The sequence below is a fragment of the Phascolarctos cinereus genome, unplaced genomic scaffold, assembly GCF_003287225.1.
Source record: "Phascolarctos cinereus isolate Bilbo 61053 unplaced genomic scaffold, phaCin_HiC Scaffold_5;HRSCAF=322, whole genome shotgun sequence".
Classification (NCBI taxonomy): Eukaryota; Metazoa; Chordata; class Mammalia; order Diprotodontia; family Phascolarctidae; genus Phascolarctos; species Phascolarctos cinereus.
The window spans coordinates 84,508,260-84,533,126 of NW_027555958.1; the positions used below are offsets into that span (position 1 = coordinate 84,508,260).

Genomic DNA, 24,867 nt, shown 5'->3' on the forward strand with positions numbered 1-24,867 from the left:
TTGAACAATAGCACCATTCATCCATTCTTTTGTTGAGACTTAAATTTCTCAAAGCTGAAAAATAATTTTAAAGATGAATTTTCATTCAAAAACCTAAAAGTTAATCTTGAATAGGATGCAATTTTACCTCTAGTACCTTTTTCTGTGCTTTGAAAGGAAGTCTTGAAAAATAAATGCTTCATCAGAACTGTGATTTTGCCATGACATTATTTAAAGAGGTCCTAGATGAAGTACATAGCCACACAACCTTTCCAGAAACTCTAAAGCCTTATTGGCAATGAGCAGGAGTCCATCATTTAACTATATGACCTTCAAGCTATTCTCAATGTAAAAATGATGTAGGGTCACAACCTCCTCAAACAACAAGCATTTATTAAATACCTACTATGTGCCAGCTGTAGAACAAAGTTTACATGACAGTAGTGACCCACACACTACATTGCCAGATCTGTCTTGCTGATTTACAGAATTTGTGGCCAGTAACCAGTTTCAAGCAATATTATACTTGCTTTTTTTTTTTTAATCAGACAACTATGTTGGTGATTCACATTCTGTTTGATATGTCTGGTTTCATAGAAAAGAAAAAATCAAGGGGTCAGAGTGAATAATAAGCTGAATGTGAATCAGCAACTTAGCAGCCTTCCTAATGATTAATGGATATTGGCTGCAGGGAAAAAAAATTTAATGACTGAAAATCAGACTAGACCTAAAAATACTGGGATAATGATGACAGGTGCAATGAGAGGTATTCAGGAAAGTGGCCCACAACACTTGAAGTCTTAGTAGTGAGGGAACATTCTCTTTTCAAAAGAAAAAAAGTGATTAGTAGCTAAATTTACATGATTCATCATACTTACTAAAATGAGTTGCCAACATGCCTCCATGTTTCGCTAGCAAAAAAAAATTGTGCCCTTCACACTGGAATGAAGCTCATAGTTACCTCTATATTTGTCACATCCACTGAGGACCACTGCAATGCGCATTATATCTGGGACCTGTGCTGAAGGTTAGATGAAAGTTACAGCTGGTGCAGAAGGTAGCAGCTTGCCTTATTGCACAAAGTAAACCGTGAAAATCATATCACCCTAATCCTGTACATCTTGGGCTGGAGACTGGTATAGTGTTAGCTCAAATTAAGCTCTTTCATCCACATATTTAAGGTCTGCTATTAGAAGAGAAGCTCAAAATTGACTGGAATTTTTCTCTTTTCACTTTTCTAACAGAACACCCCATTATATTGTAACCTTAACTTGTCAAATAACAGAAAAGAAACATACTGGATGAAGGCCAGGGATTGAAGAATTTCTTAGATTCCTAGAATTTTAGAACTGGATGGAGCTTTAGGGTTCACTGAGCCCAGTGCTTTCCTTTTAAAACCTTTCAACAGAATACACATTGCCAAAATTTCCATTTAGGTCTGTTTTGATAAATCTCTACCTCAGCTATCCACAGATCTCAAGAAATAAAAAATGGAATATCATAATTCCTATATTTCATCATTCACTCTGATTCAATTATAATGGGAAAAGAAGGAAAATATCTTCATTAACTTCATTGTAATAAATATTCAAAAAGCACCTACTGTGTACACAGTTCTATGTCAAGGTCTGAGAGTACAAAAATTACATATCTCCTGCCCTCATGAAGCTCATATTCCATTATATGGACACATATTATGTGTATACAAGATAATTTGAGGAATTAGTAGTACAATGGAGGGGATCAGGAAAGACTTTGGGGTAGGAAATTGGTTCTCAAGTTGCCTAATAATACCTTGGTTTGTGTGCTTAGAATCAAGGAAAAATACAATGGAACTCAGCTGTCGAGGTGAGTTGTTTATACAAATTAAGCATCAATTATTCTCTTCCTACATAATAGAAAATAAAATATACACTTTCTATACTTCATTCTGAATGGAATTGTGTCTACATGACATTATAATTCAAATGGCAGGTCTTAGCCATCTTATTCTGTACCTGGATGTTTCACTGGAAGTCAAGCATAACACAAAATCTGCATATTGAGAATATAAGTTTTGCAGCTCTTCCCCCAACAAAGCTGTAATAGGCGACATGCGGGTCTTTTTGATGAGCAATTTCAGAAGAGCTAGCTTCTCATCTGAGCCATACATGTCATGGATGTATTTGCTACAACTAGTGTGCATATATGTAGCTACCCTTATGGATCTGAGAGTATCATTTCATAAAAGATTCCCCTTTGGTGTGATGTCTTTATCAATGTTCCATTCAAATGACAAGACTCATTTATTTGATTTTTTTTTTTTTGCTGTTCGTAAATGTAGCATCTGCCTTTGGATACCTGAACCCAAGGTGTATTTTTTTCATTTTAAACTATATCCTTATCATGTCTATTTGTTTTTATCATCAGTATCATAATTGGGGGGAGGACATAGTAGATATATTCTGGGGTGGACTTGAACCAATCAATAAAGCCATTATTTTTTTAAGCATCCACTAAGTGCTAGTGTTCCAGGCAGTGGGTATACAAGTAAAGTCCAGAAGATTTAGGTTCAAATCCTGAACATCACTTAATCTCTGCATGCCTTACTTAACTTCTAGCACTAATAATAATAACAATAATAATAATAGCCTTTTAAATTTCTCAAAGAATTTTATAAATATTATCTCAGTTGAATCTCACAACAACCCTGTTAGATAAGTACTCTTATCCCCACTTTATAAATGAGGAAAATGAGACTAAAAGAGGCTAATTGACTTGCTCAGAGCCACACAGCTTCTGAGAGTCTGAGAGAAAATTCAAACCTAAGTCTTCTTAACTCTAACTACCATCCAACTCCATCCACTTCACCATGTGTGTATGTCAATAACATAAAATGTATGAATATTAGTGGAGTCATAGATTCATTAGTGGATTGGAATATATACATGCCATATTCCCCCTCCCATTAGATTGTAGGCTCCTTGATTGTGAGGACTATAATTTTTTTTCGTAACTACAACCCTAGAACTTACATATCTATGCATACACACTGGATTAGTAGGGATGTCTTAGCTAATTTTCCCCAAAGAAGAAAATCATAGATCCTTGACATATTCATATACTAGAACTATCAACAGTAATATTTTGACCTGGTTTTCATCATTCCTGAACCCAAACTAAACTCAGTCTATGTGATCACCATTATTTTTAGAATGTACTTGAATCATCCTAATATTAAGAGCTGAAAATGTGACACAAAAACAAAGTTTTCAGGTGTCATTTAAATGAGGTTAAAATGTCAACATCTACTTACAAGGGTTGCAGTTATCCTAGAAAGTTACCTTTCATTTGGCCCATTCTAGCCTCTTAAGTTAGAGGTGGAAAGAGACTTCACTGCAGGGCATGCATATAATATCTTCATAGTATCAATTTGCTGTAATTAGAAAAAAGAAACAAAACTGTTGAAGAAGAGACAGACTTCCTGACAAATAGGTATTTCTGACATGATTTCCACCATAAGGAAAAGCTGCCTGAATCACTAAAGAACTATTTATTCAGGACAGCTACTCAGATGTCTAGTTGTCTGAAAGGGAATAATATTCTTTATTTAATTTTAACTGGATTCTATGTCAGCAAGTTGCCCAGAGTGACTTTTTATTGAATATTCTTATATAAGATACTAGGGTTTTTTGCATGTAGATATCTTGGTTACTGGAAGGGGCAAGGAAAGCACATTTGCAAAAGAAAACCTGATAAAGTCAACAAAAAGAACCATAAACTTCCAAATAAAATATTGAGGAGAAACATAGACTATCTTCAAGACCACATAGAGAACTGCCCCTCAAACGAATGTAATGAGAGGACCTGTTTAAAGGAAGAGCAAAGATTGAAGTAACAAAGGCTGGAAGGCATTGTAGTCTACTAGCTCATCTTCATGTGACTGTTTTAAGAACTTTTAGGTTTATAACTGAGGAATTATAAATAAAGTAACTAGGAACTACGGAACAATTAGATTAGGATTATGGAGCTCATGTCTGACAGCAAGTTGGATTTCTGGAGTTTTACCTCCTAAGGTAGCATTGAGTTACTATCCACAAGGAGATTCTGATTTGAAGCACTGGAAATATAAGAAGCTAGAAGAAAAAAAAAGATATGAGAAACCAGAGAAGAAACTATAGGCCAGCAGGAGAAAAGAAGCTAGAGGAAGAGAAAGGCAAAAGAAGTAGGCAAGTAAGCAGGACACAGAAGTAATCACAAGAAGCCAGGGACAGAAGACATAGTGATGAGAGAAGCTGCTTCCCTGCTGAGACAGCTGACACTTCAAATGTTTTGCTGGGAGCCTGCTGATTGGAAGAGAGGCATTGATTTACTCATCAGCTGGAAAAAAGAGTGGGGTTTAGCTATTGTGCTAATTGGAGGAGAGCTGAAGTCCCGCTGCTGGGTACAAAGCTGTCTAGCTAATTACCTTCTAATGTCATTTACAGTTTGATAGAGGAGGAACTTCTCAGGGGCTCCTGTTTGTTCTCTACTCCCCTCTACAGTTTGAGAGGAGGAAAGAGGCTCAACATTGCTTTTGTTCAGAGCTATACTTATTGGAGAAGAGGCTCTATTTCATTAGATGTTGATTGGAGAAATTAGAATCCTGTTGAATAAAAAGCTAGCTGGGATTATCTCCATCATGTAGACAGCTAACTTGATGAGCTATATAGTTCTGCAACTTAAGGGAACTACTTGTCACTGAGCAACTGTTATGGTGATATTTTGTTTTTTGCTTAAAGAGTGTAATCCTTTCTCATCATCCTGTTAAGAGTGTCTGTGAACTAAAAGAGCTTGCCATGATTCATCACCTGGAGAGCAGAAGAGAAAAATCTTTGCCCAACAGGAGAGCAGTGAGATCTAGAAGGGGATCACCTGGTAGAGAAGTAGCTTCTTATGGTGCAGAATGTGCCTAAAGGGACCAAGGTCCTTGAAGTTCTACAATCCAGAATTTTGAGTTGCCATGTGAACATGGAATTCTCTATTTGTCCCTTCCTAATAGGTTTCTTTCAGTCTATGCTCACTCTTCCTTACAGACACTGTGTTCATTGGTAGAAGAGTTTCACTCAGGTTTATCCACAGACTGTGATGTTCTGATTATTCCTGATTTTGTCTTTTCTTATGTAAATATGTTATCTGATTATTCTTGCTTTTCTTTTCTATTGTGTAAATGTTATAATCATTATTACTTTTGTCTTACCATTGAGGTTTTTTTTTAATATTTAAGAGTTAATAGTATCATAGTGACTGGTTTGGGGCTCACATGGTTATGGATCTCAGGAGCTACAGTAGCAAGTGATAAAAATATATACTCCCACACCAGGGTTCCTCCAGGACCCTAAGAGACTTGCAGTTATATTAATGCAGCATTTGGGGAACCACAGACATGTTGATGAGTATAGGTTAGGTGATGGAGTCAGCTCAGAAAGAAAGGATGGGGATCTACATCAAGCCTGAGCTATACTAAGAAGGAAGAGATACTTGATCACAGGGATGATATAAATTTTCCCCTTCCTAGTATAAAGCTTATCCATATTTCTTATCTATTTGTCTCCAATTTTTCATTAGTTTTTATGTGGAGAGATCCTTCCTGATGCCACTGTTTTTATCAAGGGCTTTATCTAGATGAGACCTTTTTTCTCTTTTGTGAAATGAACAGGCTACATCATGATTGTCAGTCTCTGCTTCTGAAGATGTCTTCGTAGTTGTTCACGTTAACTGTTGCTATTACCATCTATAATCCATCATAGTAGGTATAATGTATAGGTACTTTGTGATTGCTTCTGCCATGTGGTAGGTGTGTGGATTGTGGGGAGTGGAGGAGTATGGTAGTATCTTTGCCTGTTCTTCTAGGTTACAGAGCCATACAATCAAATACAAAGCACATAGACTAAGTGGCTTCTGAGATTCCTTCCAGTTTTAGAACCATGATCCTATGATGCTGAGTTTGGGTATTTATAATATTTCAACTCATATGGGGAGGTAGCTTGATGGAGAAATCTAGTCTAATGGACAAACTAGGATATTGATATGAGGCTTTGTTCTTGGATAAACATACTTGCTTATTCCTGTTAATGAGCTGCATTAATTTTACTTAGAAGATGAAATGGTAAAAATATTTTCTAAATCAAAAAGCACATTTGCATTTTAATATAAATGTAAAGTTAATAATAAACTTTGAGCATTTAGAAGTCATATATCCATAGATTAACCATTCAATCTAACATTAAAGTCTAGTATGTATAGGAATGGCGGTGCATTGCAATGAATAGATAGCCAGGCTCAAAGTCAGCAAGACCTGGGATCAAGCCCTGCCCCTCATTTGCATTGGTTGTATGACCTTGGGGAAGTCATTTAATCTCTCAGTTTACCCAGGCAATTTTAGGACCATGTAAGTTGTAGAACAGTTGCCCATCTGAATTGATGGAAGTAATTCCGTATGCCAATGATATCACAGGTCCAGATAAAAAATTTGCAAGGTACTGTACTAAGTGTGAAGGATATAAAAATTGTAGGATCAAAGATTTAGAGCTGGAAGGGACCTTGGAAATCATTGAATCCAATCTCATGATTTTGCAAATGAGGAAAATGAGGTTACACTTAGTAAGTGGGAGAGACAGGATTTAAATCCAGTCTTCATAACTCTAATTTATTCTTCAATATGTCATGAGATGAATAATGATACAGTCCTTGATGTCAAGTAGCTTGTGTCTAGTGGGCAGATATGATAAAGACAACCTCCTAAAGATCTGTAGTCTCACTGGTGGGGCTATTCCCTCAATGATAAAAATCACCACCATCCATGCCTACTATCGTATGCAACTTGCATTCCTGTCGTCCCATAAGCTCACCACAAAAGGTCCACCCAATATGTGAAGGACCTTCCTCAAATTCTCTTGATATTGTATGGCTGCCAGTGGATCCTATGGCCTTCCCATCATTTATCGTCCCTCACTTTTGCTAAGTGACTAGCTCATCTTTTTTCTGCAATATACTTCTTTGATGAATTTTTTTCCTTGGAGTCTGAGTCTCCATATTTTACACAGGCTGAAAGTATAAGGGCTACTCATGGTCCCAATCACACTACTGATAAGAAGAGGACCCTTCACATGTCCCATTTCCATCCTGGGCCAGTTTGCCCCTCCTTAGGTATCCTGGGGGGCCCCTACTTCCAGTGAATCAGCATACTGGTACCAAACTTAATGCAGACACCCAATCAACTTAGTCCACTGTTTCTCAGAAGTCCTGAGTTCAAGTGACTCCCCAGTAGTGGGGATTACAAGCAGGCACCACCAGCCCCAGCATGATGACATTATTTATACTGTTTCTCCTACAAAACTCCTTATTAGCAATGTGTTGTAGCCCTACTCACCATGTAGATCTCCACTGCACTGTCTATGAAAGTCAGCAAAAGACAACATAGAATGTAAAAAGGGGATCCATACAAAATATTCTAGCAATTTTTAAGAGAAGAGAGATTATTTTCAACTAGGTGGATAAGGGAAAGACTCATTCAGGAGTGGCAGCTGAAATGTATCCTGAAGGAAAAGAAAGATTTCAGCAGATGGAGATAAGTAAAAATGCATTATAGGAATATGGACTGTCTTTTATGAATGACAGTAAGAGGGAAAGGCAGAGTGTGTTTGAAGATCAGCTATTAATCTAATTTAGCTGTAAACATACATAAAAGGCATTAACATGAAGCAAGGAGGAAAGGTAGGTTTGAGTCAGATCATCAAGAGTTTTAAATACCAAGCTTTGGGATCACAGTATATTTTATGTGATGTATAATAGACAGCTGCTGATTACTTTTGAGCAGGAGAGTAACATGGTCAGACAGACCAGTAGCATAGGAAAATTTTTATAGATATTGAGTATACGATGGAACAATACAGGTTGACACCCTACAATTTATCATCTTAGTTGAACCCAGGATATCCTGGGTCTGAAACCAACTTTCTATCCACTGTGCCAAGCTGCATTTCTCAATGAGGATGAGGATGAGGACGAGGATAATGACACTTTTCTCGTAGTACTGTGAGTTAGGCAATTTTTCTATAGGGATACACCTCTTTTCTGATTATAGCAAACCTCAGCCCTATCTTGCTTTTTTCTTTCACTTTATACAGTATGATATAGCTTAATGATATAGATCACTTTAAAAGAAATAATGTACTAAAGTACTTTACAAATGTTTAAGCGCTATGTAAATGTTAGCTGCTATTATTGCTCTTGTTATTATTTTATAACAACCATTACAGTAAACAAACATTTCATTTAGCATCTACTACATTGAGAACACTACTTGAAGGTAGGTGAGATACAAAATTTAGATAAGACATAGTCATGTAGTCATGGCGGTCAATGCACTGCCACTTACAGTCTAGTTGGGAATATAATGCATATACAAGTAAGTATTATTCTATTTTTGCAAGGGAAACCTAAACAATTGTGGGAATGACAAAGTGAACCCAAAATGTCTGGGTTCCATGCTTTTAGCTCACTTTTTAACCACTATGAAATAAAGGAGTTGGACTAGATGATCTCCAATGTTCCTCCCAACCATTAACATTCCATTAACTTATAAGCTCTATGATCCATTTTAGAAAAGAGTACTTTGGGAGGGGCAGGATCTTGGTCCATCCCCTGTCCCTGGAGTTTGTCCTCCCCCAGCCTCCTACCCTATCAGCAGCCTCTTGCCCTTCTACCTACATTCCCATCAATCTCAACATCTTATTGCTTATTCAGCAATTAAGATGCTTCTAAAAGTGAATGAACATTGATCATAATTCAGTAGTTAACTCAAAGAGGGTTTCGAGATGTATGTGGATTTTTCAATACAACCAATAAGTAAGAAAAGATTGTAAGACCAGACTCTATTCTCTAGCCTATTGAGTAGATTTTGAAACACGGTTACTATGATAATGAAGAGAAAAATGATCTCTAAACTCAAGGATCATTACTCTAGAGACAAAAACACTGCCAGTGATTTGAAGTTGTATTGTAAATACAATGCTCAGCAAGCATTTTCACTTCCAAACCCAGGGCTCAGTCTGTAATTATTTTGGGTAATAGTTTCCATTCATAACCCTTGCTTCATTAAATTCTTCCCAACCTAAATTGCCTTTGTTTTTCTTTTATCTCCCTCAAAGCATTTGTCATCTGCGGATTCAGGCTCTACAGACTACCTCTCCCCTAGCTGTTACAGTACCTTAGTGTAAATGATGCATTGTCCTTACATCCAGGATATTATGAATAGAATTTTTTTCCTATAATAGTTATTTATTTAAATTAAATAAATGTGCAGCAGTTACAGATGGTTAGCTAACCTCATCTTTTGCACAAACATGCTTATTAAAAATGTTTTGAAAATTAATGTCTTGATAGATTCTTTTGACGTGATTACTTCTTATCCCATTCTTCTCTCTCTTTTCTTTCACATATAACCTCCTTCAGATATGGTTGAAGGTGTAATTTGTCCTCTTCATATTTTGTCCACTGGTTTTTAGGCAGTATCTGCTGCCTCATGGTCAGATCCAGAGCTCTCTTGATACGAAACATCCGATCATTATACAGATTCTCTGGAAGCCTCCTTATGGCCTCTTTAACATCTTCATCTTCATAAAGTGTGTCATCACGCATTAACCCAAGTTTGTTGAGTCCTGCAGCATTGTAATACCACTTCCAAAGACTCTGGAGCCACCGTCTTGATGCTACAGTAGACACTCGTGTCGCCATCTTGATCTGCAGAGCTGAATAGAATATTATAGGAAGGAAACAGGACACCTGAGTTCTAGTCCCAGGACTTCTCAATAATTAACTGTGTTACTTTGGTCAAGTCATACAGGCTCTTTGGTCTTAATTTTCTCATCAGCAAAATAAGTGAATTCAACTGCACAATCAGTTTTGAAAAGTATAATTCTGTTATTTCAACTAGAGAGATTAGAAGAATGAGCTCTCAGACTTGGGAAGTAGGGTCATTATGGATTATGGAAGGTCTTGAATGCTAAATTAAAGTAGTTAGACTTTATTTAAGAGGTAAGAGGGATTGGGTACTTTGCATATGGCCCAATGATGATCACATATGCCATGCATAAGGGAATGATTCTACTATATCAAAGTCTAAGAGAACATTTGAATATGTGGTTTGATTATACCCTTGACTGTGGATTTATGTAAACCTCTAAATTGTCCTTATTTGGGGAAGTGGGGCTGGTAGGGATATTTATGCTTTTAAAACTGGTTGCATCTAAGTTTATACCTTTCCTTTACATGAAAAATCTACTTCTTGCCTTCTGAAAGTCTTTGTTATTGTGCTTTACAGTTAGAGATCGGGTAAGATCAAAAATGGAGAGAGATATTTTGGCGGAAGTGAATCACCCTTTCATCGTCAAGCTTCATTACGGTAAATACAATTTTTAAAAATTGACAAATGGTTGTAAGGACTTGGGGCAAGTTATTCCAGATAAAAGAGCCATCAAAAGGTAGAAAGAAGAACGTTCTAATTAGTTAAGCTCTGTCTGATAGATTGGTCCTTCTGCCTAGCTCTCTGCATCTAGTTGCTTCCCCTTTAAAAACACAATGACCTATTTATTACAGCACCTATTAAAAGATATTTCTTTAAATGGGAACAACTCAGAATTAGTAAATCAATTCTTAACTAGTCTGACTGTAAAGTTCTTATGTGTCCCAGATTGGGTGATTTCAACATTTGTTCCTGTTTTCATAAACAAATAAAATGCCAGAGAGAAAATCATAATGGGCAGATGAACCAAGACCCAATAATCTCATAAAAGAATTTTTGCATTTTTCTTTGCCATTTTATCTTCTCTTGAGTGGGAGATTTTTACGGTTGCAGAGAGAAGTTGCAAAAAAAAAAAAACTGATCTGCCAAGAGACACAAGTGATGAAATTCTGGTTACGTTTTTACTTGAGCCTTAAGGATTCTCCTTTATTTTAAGAGCTTGGCAGTGATTTAGGGCCTGCAATGCTACAAGATAGAACAGAAAGACAAAAACTTGTAAGGGAATAAAAATATTGGGAGATTATTAGTGAAACTAAAATATAAATGTAAAACAGAAACAAATGACTTTAGGGAGAAAAAATGGAGTTATCTTTCAGCTCACAATACTGCCTAATAATTTATTCTTAAATTGATCAGAATAAAAAGAAGCTGAATGCATTTATTTAGAAATTCTTATAAATCCAAGAACAGTGGTGCCTGCCTGTAATCATAGCTACCAGGGAGGCTGATCCCTCCACAGACTCTCACCTAGTCCCTGGGTCACCAAAGGAATGCATTTGCAAGACAGTTGACCACAGCTGGTTGTACTGTCTGCTACCTGGAACACAGCAAAAATAACTCACTACACAAAGCATTCTAACACATACACTTAGTTTCATTAGCATGTTGCCATAACCAGCTTTGCTAACCAGTCCCAGATGCTTCCATAAAAGAAGTAACACAGTGACATCAATTATAAAGAATACAGTCTTATTGAAGCTATAGGGGAAAACATAGTATTCTCTAACTCGCTCAGACTTATGATGTTATTTATGGTGCCTCAGCTTTAAGCTGTTGCAGTCCTATAATCTTCAAAGCCTTTGCCATTTATTGTACTTATCTAATGTATCAGAATATATTACATATTTATCAATAATATTGAAATAAAGGTTTATTATTAAACTTGAATCAACTAGTTATATTCCATATTCCCTTTATTCCTGCCCGTACCCTACTCAACTTCAATAGTAAGACAGATTCCTTTGTGACAAAAAGAAAAAAGGAGTAGGAAATACCAAAACCCTAGATTTAAAAAAAAAAAAGACAGTAGAGCTATTAATTTTAGGCCATTTTATTTATTTTCTCTATCCAGGTATCTGTTCTCCCACCTGAGTTCCTGTATCTTTTCTGGAATGACTCAGTTTTATAAATGGATGTTATTATGTTGACCAAAGAGAAACTTTTAAGTACAAAGAGACGAATCAGAATGAATGAGTAATGTCCAATCCAAGGAGAACCTTCATCACTGATGACCTATCCTACCTTCTTTCCCAATATAGCTTTTCAGACAGAAGGAAAACTGTATCTAATATTAGATTTCCTACGAGGAGGAGATCTTTTCACCAGACTCTCCAAAGAGGTAAGCTTGTAAGCTGAAAGACATGTGAGTTGCTATAGCTTTCCTTCTTGAATTCAGGTTAGAGCTATTAAGGATGCAAGAGAGATTTGATGACGTGAATTTGTTTTATAAGGAGAATGTCATGGGGCAATGCAAAAGAGCCATGAGACCATAAGGCATTGCTGAGAGACCATAAGGCAAATAACTCTTGTATGGCTCTGTATGGTGAGAGTGACGATAATTAGACTTCCTGTACTTCCCTTTATAGAGAAATATGAGCTTGTTATTCTGATTGCAATCTGAAGGAGTTTCCAGATTGCTTTGTAGTCCTTATTGGAAGGATGCTTTGGGAACAAAGCTTTACTACCCACACTGGGTGAAAGTCTTTAATCACAGTTTATTTTCAGGGACATCTATTCAAGTGCTCCACAGTGGAGATGGATGGCTTTTGTGTTCATTAGTAATCCTCAATACAATAACAATGATAAGAATAACAGTAACTAACATTTCTATAGATTGCTCACTTACCATAGCTAACTTACTATGTGCCTGGTGCTGTGCTAAGCACTTTATAATTATTATCTCATTTGATCCTCACAACAACCCTGAGAGATAGGTGATATTATTATCTCCATTTTACAGTGGAAGAAACTGAGGCAGACGGAGGTCAAGTGACTTTCCTAGGGTCACACAGCTAGTACGTGTTTGAGGCTGGATTTGAACTCAGGTCTTCCTGACTCCAGGCTCAGATAATGTCCAACCTTCAGTCACCTTAAATGGAATATTTTGCTACAGTGGGATGAACACTGGATTTGTAGTCAGAGGACCTGCATTTGAATCCCAGCACTGTCACTCACTACCTGTGTGACCCTGGACAAGTCATTTAATCGATCTAGGAATTAATTTCTCATCTATTAAACAAAGGGTTGGAGTAGATGACCTTATTATACTCTTGCAGATATAAATCTATGGCTATATGATCCTTCTCTTCCCTAATTAATCTAGCTTCTTGAAAGACATGCTGCATATTAAAGTTCAGAAAAATCACAGAATTCTACCGGCAATAATGACAACACTAATGCATACATTCGTCAACCAGCATTTATTAAATACCTACTGTTCTCTATATGGGGCAGCTAGTTGACACATAGATAGAGCACTTGACCTAGAGTCAGAAAGATTCATCTTCCTGAGTTCAAATCTAGCCTCAGAGACTTACTAGCTGTGTAACCCTGGGCAAGTCACTTAACCCTGTTTGCCTTAGTTTTCTCATCTGTAAAATGACTTGGAGAAGGAAATGGCAAACCACTACAGTATCTTTGCCAAGAAAACCCCAAATGGGGTCACAAAGAGTTGGACACTACTGAAAAATGACTGAACAGTAATAAGTATTTGCTATGCATTGTGCAAGACACATACAAGACAAACAGTTAAACAACCTTTATTCTCAAGGAGCTTACTGAGGCAACCAATTCCATGTGCAGTATGAAGGAAGTTGAGGTTAAAGTGACAGAAATTGGGAAATTCAAGAGGGGTAAGATAATGAGTTCAGTTTTGGACCTATTAATTTGAGATGTGTCTGAAATATCCAGTTGGAAATGCCCAATAGGCAGTTGATTAACACAGAGCTGTTGTTCAGGGGACAAACAGAGGCTGAATATATGTCTGTGAGTCACATGCATAAAGATGATAATTAAATCCATAGAAGCTGATATTAACACCAAGAGAAAGTATAGAGATGAAGAGGACACAAGTTAGAGCTTCAGGGTACATTCGAAGTTGAGGCATGATATGCATTATAAGCCAAAGAAAATGACTGAAGGATTGGCTTTGGCAAGAAGAGTCACCTTATCAGCAAAGATTAGAAGAAAGTAGAGAGTGGGGAATGTTGGAATGGGGTTTTGAGTTGAAGAAAAGAAGAGGAAAAAGGAGGTCATGTCAAGAGGCCCTGATTTCCTCTATAAATAAGAGAAAAGGTCCTCAGCTTATCCATGGGAAAAGGCAGAGGCTTTGAAGGACGGCTTGAAGAGAAAAGTTTGGAATATATTCTAAGGGGAGTGGGATAAGGAATCAATTAGGGAGAAGTAATAGGACTGTCTTACATCAGTAGGGGCCCAATTGAGGTTAAAATACATAAATGTGTAGTATCCCCATTAAAGAAGACACTGGTCAAGAATCAACATTTTAACAAAATACATTGAGTACAGTTTGGGTTTCTGATGTTGTCTAACCATAATTCTACTTACTGGACTATAGGTATGAGATCTTTATTTTCCATCCAAGTACTTCCACATTGTACATCAAATGACTGGATCTACCCAAGTATTTTATGTTCAATCTGTGTTCCACTAAATGAAACTTTGTCCTTTGTACATGCCAGCTGTTAACAAGGTATCATTTGACCTGTTTTGTGTCTATTTCTATCCATGGATCACTGAATATTACTGTGGGTGGCCAATCTTGAGTTATTTTTTTTTTGTATGATCCCTTTCTGTGATGCCATATGTCCACAGGCTCTTGAATAATAGCTAAGTACCTGACTGATAAAATAGCAAAGTGAATAAGGAAACTGCCTGTGTTGGTGAAATTACATGTACAACAGTGATGGGGAAAGTAGTAAGCAACAGTTATACAATCATATACAGAGAGATAAAACGGACCTTAGAGGCCTTTTGTCCTACCTCATCATTTTTCAGATGAGTAAACTGAGTTTGAGCATAGTTATGTGATTTGCCCAAGGCCATACAGGAAGTAAACAACCAAAAGTAGGAGTTTCACCCAGGTATTCTCACTCTAGAACCCAGTGTTTGTTCCACAGTCATGTTCTTGATTTAACTTAGCAGAATTTTTACATTATTCTTTTCCTCAAATCATGCATAAAGTTCCAGGAAAGTATGACTTGCTATGTTGTGTTGGTACATCAAAGGTGGACAGACCATAAAGATTTCTGGTGAGGGATAAGAGAGGATTGGCTCTTTGGTGCAAAGCAGCTCCCAGAGAGGAACTTCCTCTATCAGTACAGTTCCACACCTTCTCTACAACTTATACTCTTAGAAAGTTGCTTAGAACATTGTAAAGGAAGGAGAGAGGGAAGGAAGAAAGGAGGGAGGAATGAAGGGAGGAAAGAAGGAAGAAAGGAAGGAAGGAAGAAAAGTAGGGAGAAAGAAAGAGGGAGGGAGGGAGGGAGGAAGGAAGAAAAAATGAAGGAAGAAAAGTAGGAAGAAAGAGAAGGAAAGGAAGGGAAGGAGGAAACAAGTGTTTAATTAAGTGTCTAGTATGTACCAGGCCCTGTGCTAAGTGCTTTACAAATATTTCACTTGATCTTCACAACAATCCTGGAAGGTGGGTGCTATTATCATCCTCATTTTAAGGTTGAAGAAACTGAGACCAACGAAGGTTAAGCAACTTGCCTAGAGTCACACAGCTAGTAAGCGTCTGAGGTTGGAGTTGAACTCAGGTCTTCATGACTCCTGGCCCAGCACTGTATCCACTATGCTATGTAGCTAAAGTTAAGTGACTTGCCCAGATCACACTGCTAGTCCATGTGAGATGTGGGATTTGAATCTAGGTCTTCCTGGCTCTAAAGCCAGATCTTATCCATTACAATTACAGTACTATGCATTAAAGATTTGGTATCATGAATATATAGCTAACTTTTCATTATTCGTGGGCCAGTTACCCCAACACCAGCTATTCCAATAATAAATCTTTTTTCAAAATTCCCCAAATCAGCTAACGGTGGAAGAGTGGTGGATTTAGAGTCAAAGGACTAATTTCAATCTTGACTCTACCATTTATTACCAATATGACCTTGAGCAAATCACTTCACTTTTCTGGGCTTCAATTTCATCATCTGTAATATGAAGGGGCTTGATTAGAGCACCTTCAAAGTACCTTCCAGCCCAAGATCAATGATCCTACCTTGAACATGGAGACTGTCCACAAAGCCTTACTCAAGCCCATTAGGGAAGCCTTTTGAAACTGACACTACTTCTTTCTGCTCTCTCTTCTTTCTTTCTCTCCCCAAAGAAGGAGTGCAAACCTCTAGATTCAGTAATTTTGCAGAAGATCTAGGAATAAAGCCTTCTTTTCCTTATTCTGAGTTAAAGAAGGAGTTGAACAGGGTAGAAAATCTGGATATACTTGCTAATTTTTCTTGTTGGGTTTTCAATATGGCTCCATTTTTTATTGAAATGTTATGATTATCCAGAAAAGAAATACCTATACTTATGTATAAGTACAAAATTACAGCCTAAGGTAAAGTAACCAGGGATTGGGAGAATTATCAGCTACTCTGCTCCAACATAGTCACCTCAATGGTTGAAAGATGTCTCCACATTTCATTTTTGCTTTTACTTTCCTTATCTTGAAACTACGAACTTTTTTTTCCATCAGAAGAGCCAAAAATGACTAGGTAGTGGGAGCCCATGGTTTTCTCACAGAACAAATTGAACTAAATTGTATACTTTTTAGGAGAAATGAGTCACTCTTGCTGGCAGAGCTCTCTAGAACAAATCAGCCATACAAGAAAGTAAACGGATTTCTTCTTTTCTCTCTTACTAGGTAATGTTTACTGAAGAGGATGTGAAGTTCTACTTAGCTGAGCTAGCCTTGGCTTTAGACCACCTCCATGGTCTAGGAATCATTTACAGGGATCTAAAGCCTGAGAAGTAAGTAAGGGGAAAAATGCAAAGAGAAATGAGAATTCCTGGAATACACATTTGTGACAAGTGTTAGTAACACTGAAGCCTTCACCCATATCCACTCTTCCTTCCCTAAAAGTCTTGGTGTTGCAGACCAGGGTTAGAAAATCTCTGCAAAGCAGACTGGGAAAATCTTCATGCTGTCAAGTTCCTAGACAGATTACAGGCTAATGAATGCTCTTCTCTCCCTGTCCCTGGAAAAGCCACCAACCTGCTGCCTTTTGAGACATATTCAGACCCTCCTGAATACTGGGAGAAATATTTCCTAAAGTAAGGTGCTAGCTCCATCATTTTTCAACTAGCACTGAGTTTTATCCTTCTTTCCTCCTCTCGACTATACATAGTTCTTTCAGATGTTTGATCAGACTCAAGGAAAATGAACTTCAAGCTTTTCTCAATATAAGCCACTCAACATATATATACACACATACACACACACACACATATGTATATATGTATATGTATATATATTTCTACATATATTTGTTTATATATATATATATATAGTTGTTGTTTAGTTGTGTCCAACTCTTCATGACCCCATTTGGAGTTTTCTTGGCAAAGATCCTGAAGTGGTTTGCCATTTCCTTCTCCAGCTCATTTTACAGATGATGAAACTGAGGCAAAGAGGCTTAATTGACTTGCCTAGGGTCAGGCACCTAGTATCTGAGTCCAGATTTGAATTCAGGTCTTCCTGACTTCAAGGTCAGCACTCTAACCACCGTACCTCCTAGCTGCACCAGTATACTTTTGAGCCAATTGGCTTTCAAAGACACCTTCTCATATAGTAGAAGGTCAGTTTTCCCTTAATACTCCTTATAATCAGCCAGTGATTTTATTGCTACAATATCAGTCAACTAACATTTATTAAGCACTTACTATGTAAAAGGCACTATGCTAAGCACTCTGTGTTTAATCCATACTAAGAATGAAAGCAGCTTTTTCAAAATACCTTTTCTCTTTCTCTTTCATCTATAGTGCTAATATAGACAAGATAGCCACTCAGAGACAACTAGATTTAATGCATGATATTTTTTTTCAGTTCTAATTGGCCAGTATAAAGTAAAAATTCTTCTCTGAGGCAAGCTTCACTAAATGTGTTTCAGCTTTTTTTGTTTGAAATATCTGCATATTCATAAACAAAGTTTGCATGCTAAACTTCATCATTGTGAGGGAAGGAATTCATTGTTTATGTGAGATTGTGGGCATGACAGCCCACATAAACAAGGACTTTTTTTTTGGCATGTCTTATTAAATTGCATTTGAACTATTTTTGAAAGCTCTAGCTTGAATCTTGACATAGAAAAGTAGAATATTTTATTAAATAGACTGTCTTATTGAAAAGCTGATGCAAAAAGGAAATATTTTTAATTTCTGTCTCTGATTCTTAGATAAATGCTTTAATCTTTCAGCTACTGACCTTTTGGTTAGTTTTAAGTATAAGATAATACTTGAGTCTTTTCTGTCATCTTTGGTAGTTACAAAAGGTATCACTGAAAATAAGCTCTAAAACAAGCTTATCTTTCATTTCTTGGATGTTGTATTATAAAAATATATGACTTTATACCTGCTTTACCTCCCATAGATGTAGAGGGTAAACAGACATTCATGTGTGAGAGAAGGAATATATGCATACATATTGAGACAATGGCAGCTGATTCCATTCTCCTTTAAATGTTAAAGTGATCTTTTAGAGTTTAAAAACAGTAACATTTAATTGCATCACTTTAAAAAAAATGTGTTGTTTATCTCAAAGTTATTAGATTACCATTCTTGAGAGCTGTTCATTTCTAGGTATGAATTGTGAGTAAGACAAACAAATTTGCTTCATCAGCTAAAAAAGGGCCTTATAATTCTTTGGAACATACTTTTTTCTTTTAGTTTTTTTTTTAACACATTCACAAAAACTGTATAAATATTTTTCTAATGGATTTTCGATACAGAATGCATTTATGTATGATAACAGATGATAAAATGAGATAATGTGTAAAGTATTTCTACCTTCCCAAACTCATTTGTCTAACTCTGTGTGTTTGTATGTGTATGTATTGGTGAGAAAAGAAAAAATAACAGAATAAAATGTTTTCCAATTTGGTTCCAAAGAAAATTCATGTTCTGTATGACATGAATAACACTTTTGTGAGAAACATTGCGATGCTAACAGACATTTTTCTTCTAAAATACTAAATATTAAATTATGCATAAAGCATTCATGTTCAACCAGCTTGGTCATAAAAATAAGTTTAAATTCCTTTATTTTCTGCCAAAATTTCCTCAATTTCTCCTTAGCCCATGAGTATTCTATCGCCTTAAGATTCCCAGATCAGTATTTATAGATTGTTTTCAATATACTTTAAATCTTAAAGTATACTGTGGGTAAATTAATTTGGAAAATGTAGCCAAAAGGAACATATTTTCACCTCAAACAAAAATTACCACCAAAATCATGTGTTAAAAGGAATAGGGAAATCAAAAGATATCATTTATTCATCTTTACACTCATCCGTTTTTTTTCCTCCTGGCCCAGATCCTTCATACTGTGGGCACGTGGCAATGTTTTCTATACACATGCATCCCTTCTTAATTGCTGCAAAATTCAGGCATACTAGAAACACATTCCAGTCATTCCTGGAGAGCTGACCTGAACCCCTGGGAAGCATCCGTTCCTACCACCCACTCACCCTAGGATTTCTGAGACCATCCTGGTTTCAAAGAAAGTACTTTTAAGTGCTTCTGAAGTGGAGTAGCCATCAGCCAGAGTAGTTTCTGAACTTTCCTAAATTCTGTCTTTTTCCTCAAGAAAAGATAGATTTTGGGAAATTGCCAAAACAACTTGGCAGAGCAGTCCAGAAGTGTCTGAATCCTGAGATATGATTGAAAGACACTTGTTGATTTTTGGCAGATTGAACATACACCAGAGGGCCAAAGGTGCCTTCCCTAATTCAATTATATATCTTATATTTGACTCCACTGTGATGTTTAAAAAGTTTGAGAGACATAGTTTCTGGGTAACTTAACCATTTTATTAATAAGCCCTAGTGTGTTATTAATAAAAAGAAGTCAATGGCACTCTCAAATGCCAAAGACTCTCCTGGCAGCAGGCTCAAGGCTTACGTGGCCTTGGAAAAGTGGGTGTTCCAGAGGGTGGTGGCAATCAACTCTGATTGGTTAATGAGTAATGAGAGATAATGAATATTACAATGAAGGGCTAGACTTATTCTAATGAACTTAGATTGTATCATTACTTCTAAATTACTACTCCCCCCACCGTTCCACCCCCCCACCCCCACCTTGAGCAAACTAATCAAAGAATTTATCCCCACCCAAACCTGAGTTTTAATGAGATTAAATTCCTCTAAAATTAGGTGGGATCAGACTAAGATTGAGGAGAGTTAATTCAATCTCATTATCAGTAATATCCTTCAAGAGATTGAACCTTGAAATGAATACTACAAAAAAAAAGAAAACTCTGGATCTCCCCAAATCATTGGTTATTAATAACCATTCCTCTAACCACCAAGAGGAAACAGTTTGAGTAGAAAGTATATCGTCTCCAAACCCAAAACTACATAGACAAACATCCCATTGGCCCATGGTCCATTCCGTTGGCTCATTTTTTTTTTCTCCCATGCTAATGAAAATCGTTCTTTCCACTGTCTCTTGTGGTTTAATATGCTGGGTCTTTTTCTAAAGTCCTATTTTCTTTCCTTTAATTTTAGCATCCTGCTAGATGAAGAGGGTCACATTAAGATTACAGGTTTGTAAGACAGCTCTTACTAAGACTTCATCTCAGCCTTTGTAAACTTATATGTTATTTGAAAATGAAAAGATGCACTAGTACAACTTCCATTTGTTTGCAAGTACCTTTTCAATTGATTTTCATAAATATTTTTGGTGATCTGGTAGGTTATGATCCATTCTCTGCTATACTTTAAACTCTATTAAATTGTGATTTTTTTAAGTCCCTCCATTTTTTTTTATCTCCCTTTTCTTTCCTGTTCTGTCATCTTACATCCTCCAGTTGAGGCCCATTTATACTTCTTAATGCCATTAAACTGCTCTCAGCAGTAGAATGATGCTTTGGTCAAGAACCTCTATATTTAGATCATATTTTAGAAGCCTTCTTGCACTTGGGTATTTGTCTACTTTTCTCATAAGCTTAAAAGCAGTGGGGTGTGGCAACGAATTTGAGGAACCCAAACGAAATTTCCCTAATACTTGTTGATAGAACTTCACCCTGCTTACAGGATTGGACAGCTATTGTACCTGTCAAATGGGCACAAAGTTAGCCAGTGAGGGCTCTCTGCCTTCTCTGGCTTCAGCTTTGTCTGCTGCCCTCAGACCAAGGCCATGGGAGGAGTTAACACTTAACAAGCTGAGTAATTGAACTGTAATAGACACCTTCCAAAAGTTTGACTGAGGTGGCAATTAAAGGTAAATGTGATATTTTGTGGAGCCTTAGGCGTCTGTGATGATGCTCTGCCTGAAGTTGTAGTTTAAATTACCCAAAAAGTACAGAATTATCACTGCTACCAAATGGCAGTACTTTCTGGGATTCATCATTTGGGAGCTCGGAGCTATTCAAGGGTATTTGTCCATAGACAAACATGCATTTTGAAAAGGCTATAAGAATGCATTTAGAAATGCATTTGGAAAAAGTGGGTCACCACGAGACTTAGCCAATCAGAACCAATGTGTCTGGAAAATGTGATTGAACATGACCTCACTCTTTTGAGATACTGGCTTTGATGAGACACATGGGAAGGGGTTATGATAACCACTGTTATATTTAAGATGTATTTTTTTTCCATGTTTAGATTTTGGCCTGAGCAAGGAGGCTATCGACCATGATAAGCGAGCTTATTCTTTCTGTGGGACAATAGAATATATGGCTCCGGAGGTGGTGAATCGACGAGGACACACGCAGAGTGCAGACTGGTGGTCCTTTGGTGTGCTCATGGTAATGCCCCATTCTGGTCATCCTGCTTGTTGTAGTGATCTTTTAATCATTCAGGAAAAAAATGTGCATTGCCCCTTCCCAATCCCCTTTTTTTTCATTGCTCCTGGACTTCCTCAGAGAAGAAATGTACTCAGTAATTTAACACATCAGAAAGAACTAGTCAGTGGTCTCTCATCCTATAAGCCTGTGCCTGTCTTAGTCTGCTGGGTCCCTTCCCTTCCTCCAAGATATGAGTCATAGAATCTCAGAGCTAAAGAAAACCTCAGAGCCCATCTAGTCCAACTGCAGTGGAAAACAAAATCTCCACAACATAAATAACAAGTGATCACCAATCCTTTGCTTAAAGACTTGTAGTCAGAGGGAACCCACTGTGTCATGGCACAACACATATAATTTTTAATAAGTTTAATTGTTGGGATTTTTTTTATTCCACAAAGCTAAATCTGTTTCTTTTCAATTTCTACACATCTAAGCTGAAAACATTGAAATACTTCATTCTTTCTTTAAAAATACATTTCATTGGTGCCTTTGTTTATAATAAGTAAATGAAATGCAAAGATTAAGTATACTAATTTAACAATGAAGAGCAAAAACCATATGTATCTATCTATCTATCTATCTCCCTGAGCTCAAATCTAGCCTCAGACATTTATGTGACTGTGGGCAAGTCACTAAATCCTATTTGCCTCAGTTTCCTCATCTGTAAAATGAGCTAGAGAAAGAAATGACAAACCACTCCAATATCTTTGCCAAGAAAATCCCAAATGGGGTCACAGAGAGTTGGATATGACTGAAAAACAACTGAACAACAACAATCTATCTGTGAGTGTTTGTGTATCTTGTGTATCAAATAAACAGCTAGAGAGTAGCATCCAGGACTTAAACCTGGGCCTTTTGACTTTGAGTTCAGTGCTTTTCCAATTATACTGTGCTGAACAAGGAGCATGTTTTCCAAACATTGTCTAAAAATGGGAGGAACAGGGACAGCTAGGTAGCACAGTGGATAGAGCACCGGCCCTGGAGTCAGGAGGACCTGAGCTCAAATCTGGCCTCAGACACATAACACTCACCAGCTGTGTGACGTTGGGCAAGTCACTTAACTCTCTTGCCTAGCAAAAACAAAACAAATAAAAAAGGGAGGAATCCTATATTTAAAAAGTACTAAGATAAATACTAAAATAAATAGCAATAAATAAGCATTAGGTGTGTTCCTTTTTCTTCATCGTAGGCATGGAAAATGACATTTGGACACTCATAGAATCGCAGAATTTTAGAATTGGAAAAAACTTTTAAAAATAATCTAGTCCTATCTCCTCACCTAACATACCCAAGGGAGGCTCAATGACTTCCCAGAATCACACAGATTATCTAGTAGCAAAGCCACAAAGATAACCCAGTTCTCCAGAGCCTGAGTAGAGTGTTCAGACTGATCTCACCAGTTGTCTTCTATCTCTGTAACTTCTGCTACAATTTTTGACCAGAAGGTATCATCTTGCCTTCCATAAAAATGAGCTAAATGTGCCAGCTTTAAGAAAAACCAGTAACTAGCTCTGGGACCAAGTTGATAATTTGGTTTTTAGGCCCCTGGACTCCTGGGGATTCCAAATTCCTCTGAGATACTATAGTGATAGGAAATGTCTGACCTTCCAAGATTCCAGAGAGAGCATATTACAATCAGTGGCTCTTTACTTTAAAATTTATCTTTTTTTTTCTCCCTCTTTCTCTTCCTTGTATGATGTTCAGTAGCATTCTGTTGTGATGATATTTGTCTCTGTTACCCTTTCCCATTAAAGCAAGCCCTAAAATCCTGAAAAGATGACAGAGAAGAAAAAGAAACCAAGCTCTTAAATGATTTCTATAACCATTTCTTATGAACTGCAGCAACAAAGTTCTATCACCTAGCAATCATAGGATCACTGAATCATAGATTCGGAGCCGAAGGGACTTTAGAGGTTACCTACTCCAACCCCCTCATTTTTAAGATGAGGAACTGAGGCCCAGAGTGGTAAAGTTACTTCCCCAAGGTCATATATGTAGTAAGTGGAATGGACCAAATAAGTTAAAATAAACAGAATTTAGTTTGAAGGAGAAGGAGTTAGGAGGGAAAGAGAAATAGAAAACAATTGACACATCAGCTTTATAAATGAAAAACAGAGATGAGGAAATCTATTTAATCAATATGACAAGTGAAAATTAAGGCAAATTAAGGCAGAGAAACAGACCAGCATTTCCTGCTGTCTGTAGAACATTTCTACCTGGATGAGCCATTGGCATCTCAAATTCAGTGTTTTTACAAAACTGACCTAATTATCTTTCCTCAAAAAACCTTTCCTTCTTTTTGAATTCCCCATTTGTTTTAATGCCATTGCCATCCTTCTAGTCACTCAGGCTTAAATCCTCAGAATCAGATTTAATTCTTACTTCTTTCTCTATCTCCCACCACCAACCCAGTTAATCAAAAGTCATGTTGACTAATTATATGTTCACCATCATTCTCATATCCGGTCCCCCCTTTCCACTCCCCACTATTCAGATTCTCATTCATTAATCATTTGGATTATTACAGCAGTTGTCTACCTCATCCCCCTTCAGCCTCTTCCCCCTCTAATCTTACATCCTTCACACTGCCAGATTAATCTTTGTTAATTAATTAATCTTCAAACATTCCTAATTCTAGTACTTCACTACTCCTATGCCTTTACTGGTTCCCCCTTGCTTACCAATAAAGGCCAAACTCCTTAGCCTAGAGAAAAAGAATTCCTTAGAGAGACGTTCACAGAAAATCTCATCTCACAAAAACTACTCATGCCAAGGAGAGTCGTTTTTAAGATAATACCACTTATGACTTTTAAGATAGTGCCACTTACGGAATGTTCAGAACCATAGGCACAAACAGAGTTATAACTCATTAATGTCCTATAAGTTAATATGTCATAACCCCCCCAATAACTTGGGGCAGTTAGGTGGCATAGTGGGTAGAGCACTGGACTTGGAGACAGGAAAACCCACATTAAAATCCTGCATTAGGCACTGTGTAACTATGGGAAAATCACTTAATCTCTCTTAGTCTCAGATGTCCAGTGGG

At 37.0% G+C, this 24,867-nt stretch overlaps 1 protein-coding gene and 1 pseudogene across 6 annotated transcripts in view; one reads left to right on the top strand and one right to left on the bottom strand.

Annotated features, from left to right (window-relative positions):
* Positions 1-24,867, top strand: part of RPS6KA2 (ribosomal protein S6 kinase A2) — a 547,475-nt gene that overhangs the window by 411,607 nt on the left and 111,001 nt on the right. For all 6 annotated transcript variants that reach the window (XM_078155047.1, XM_078155048.1, XM_078155049.1 and 3 more), the window contains 5 exons: positions 10,322-10,402; positions 12,061-12,140; positions 16,683-16,789; positions 20,542-20,579; positions 21,640-21,782. In XM_078155047.1, coding sequence (XP_078011173.1) covers positions 10,322-10,402; positions 12,061-12,140; positions 16,683-16,789; positions 20,542-20,579; positions 21,640-21,782 — 449 coding nt within the window. The remainder of the gene's footprint in view (positions 1-10,321; positions 10,403-12,060; positions 12,141-16,682; positions 16,790-20,541; positions 20,580-21,639; positions 21,783-24,867) is intronic.
* On the bottom strand, positions 9,296-9,735 carry LOC110196927 (cytochrome b-c1 complex subunit 7 pseudogene; annotated as a pseudogene).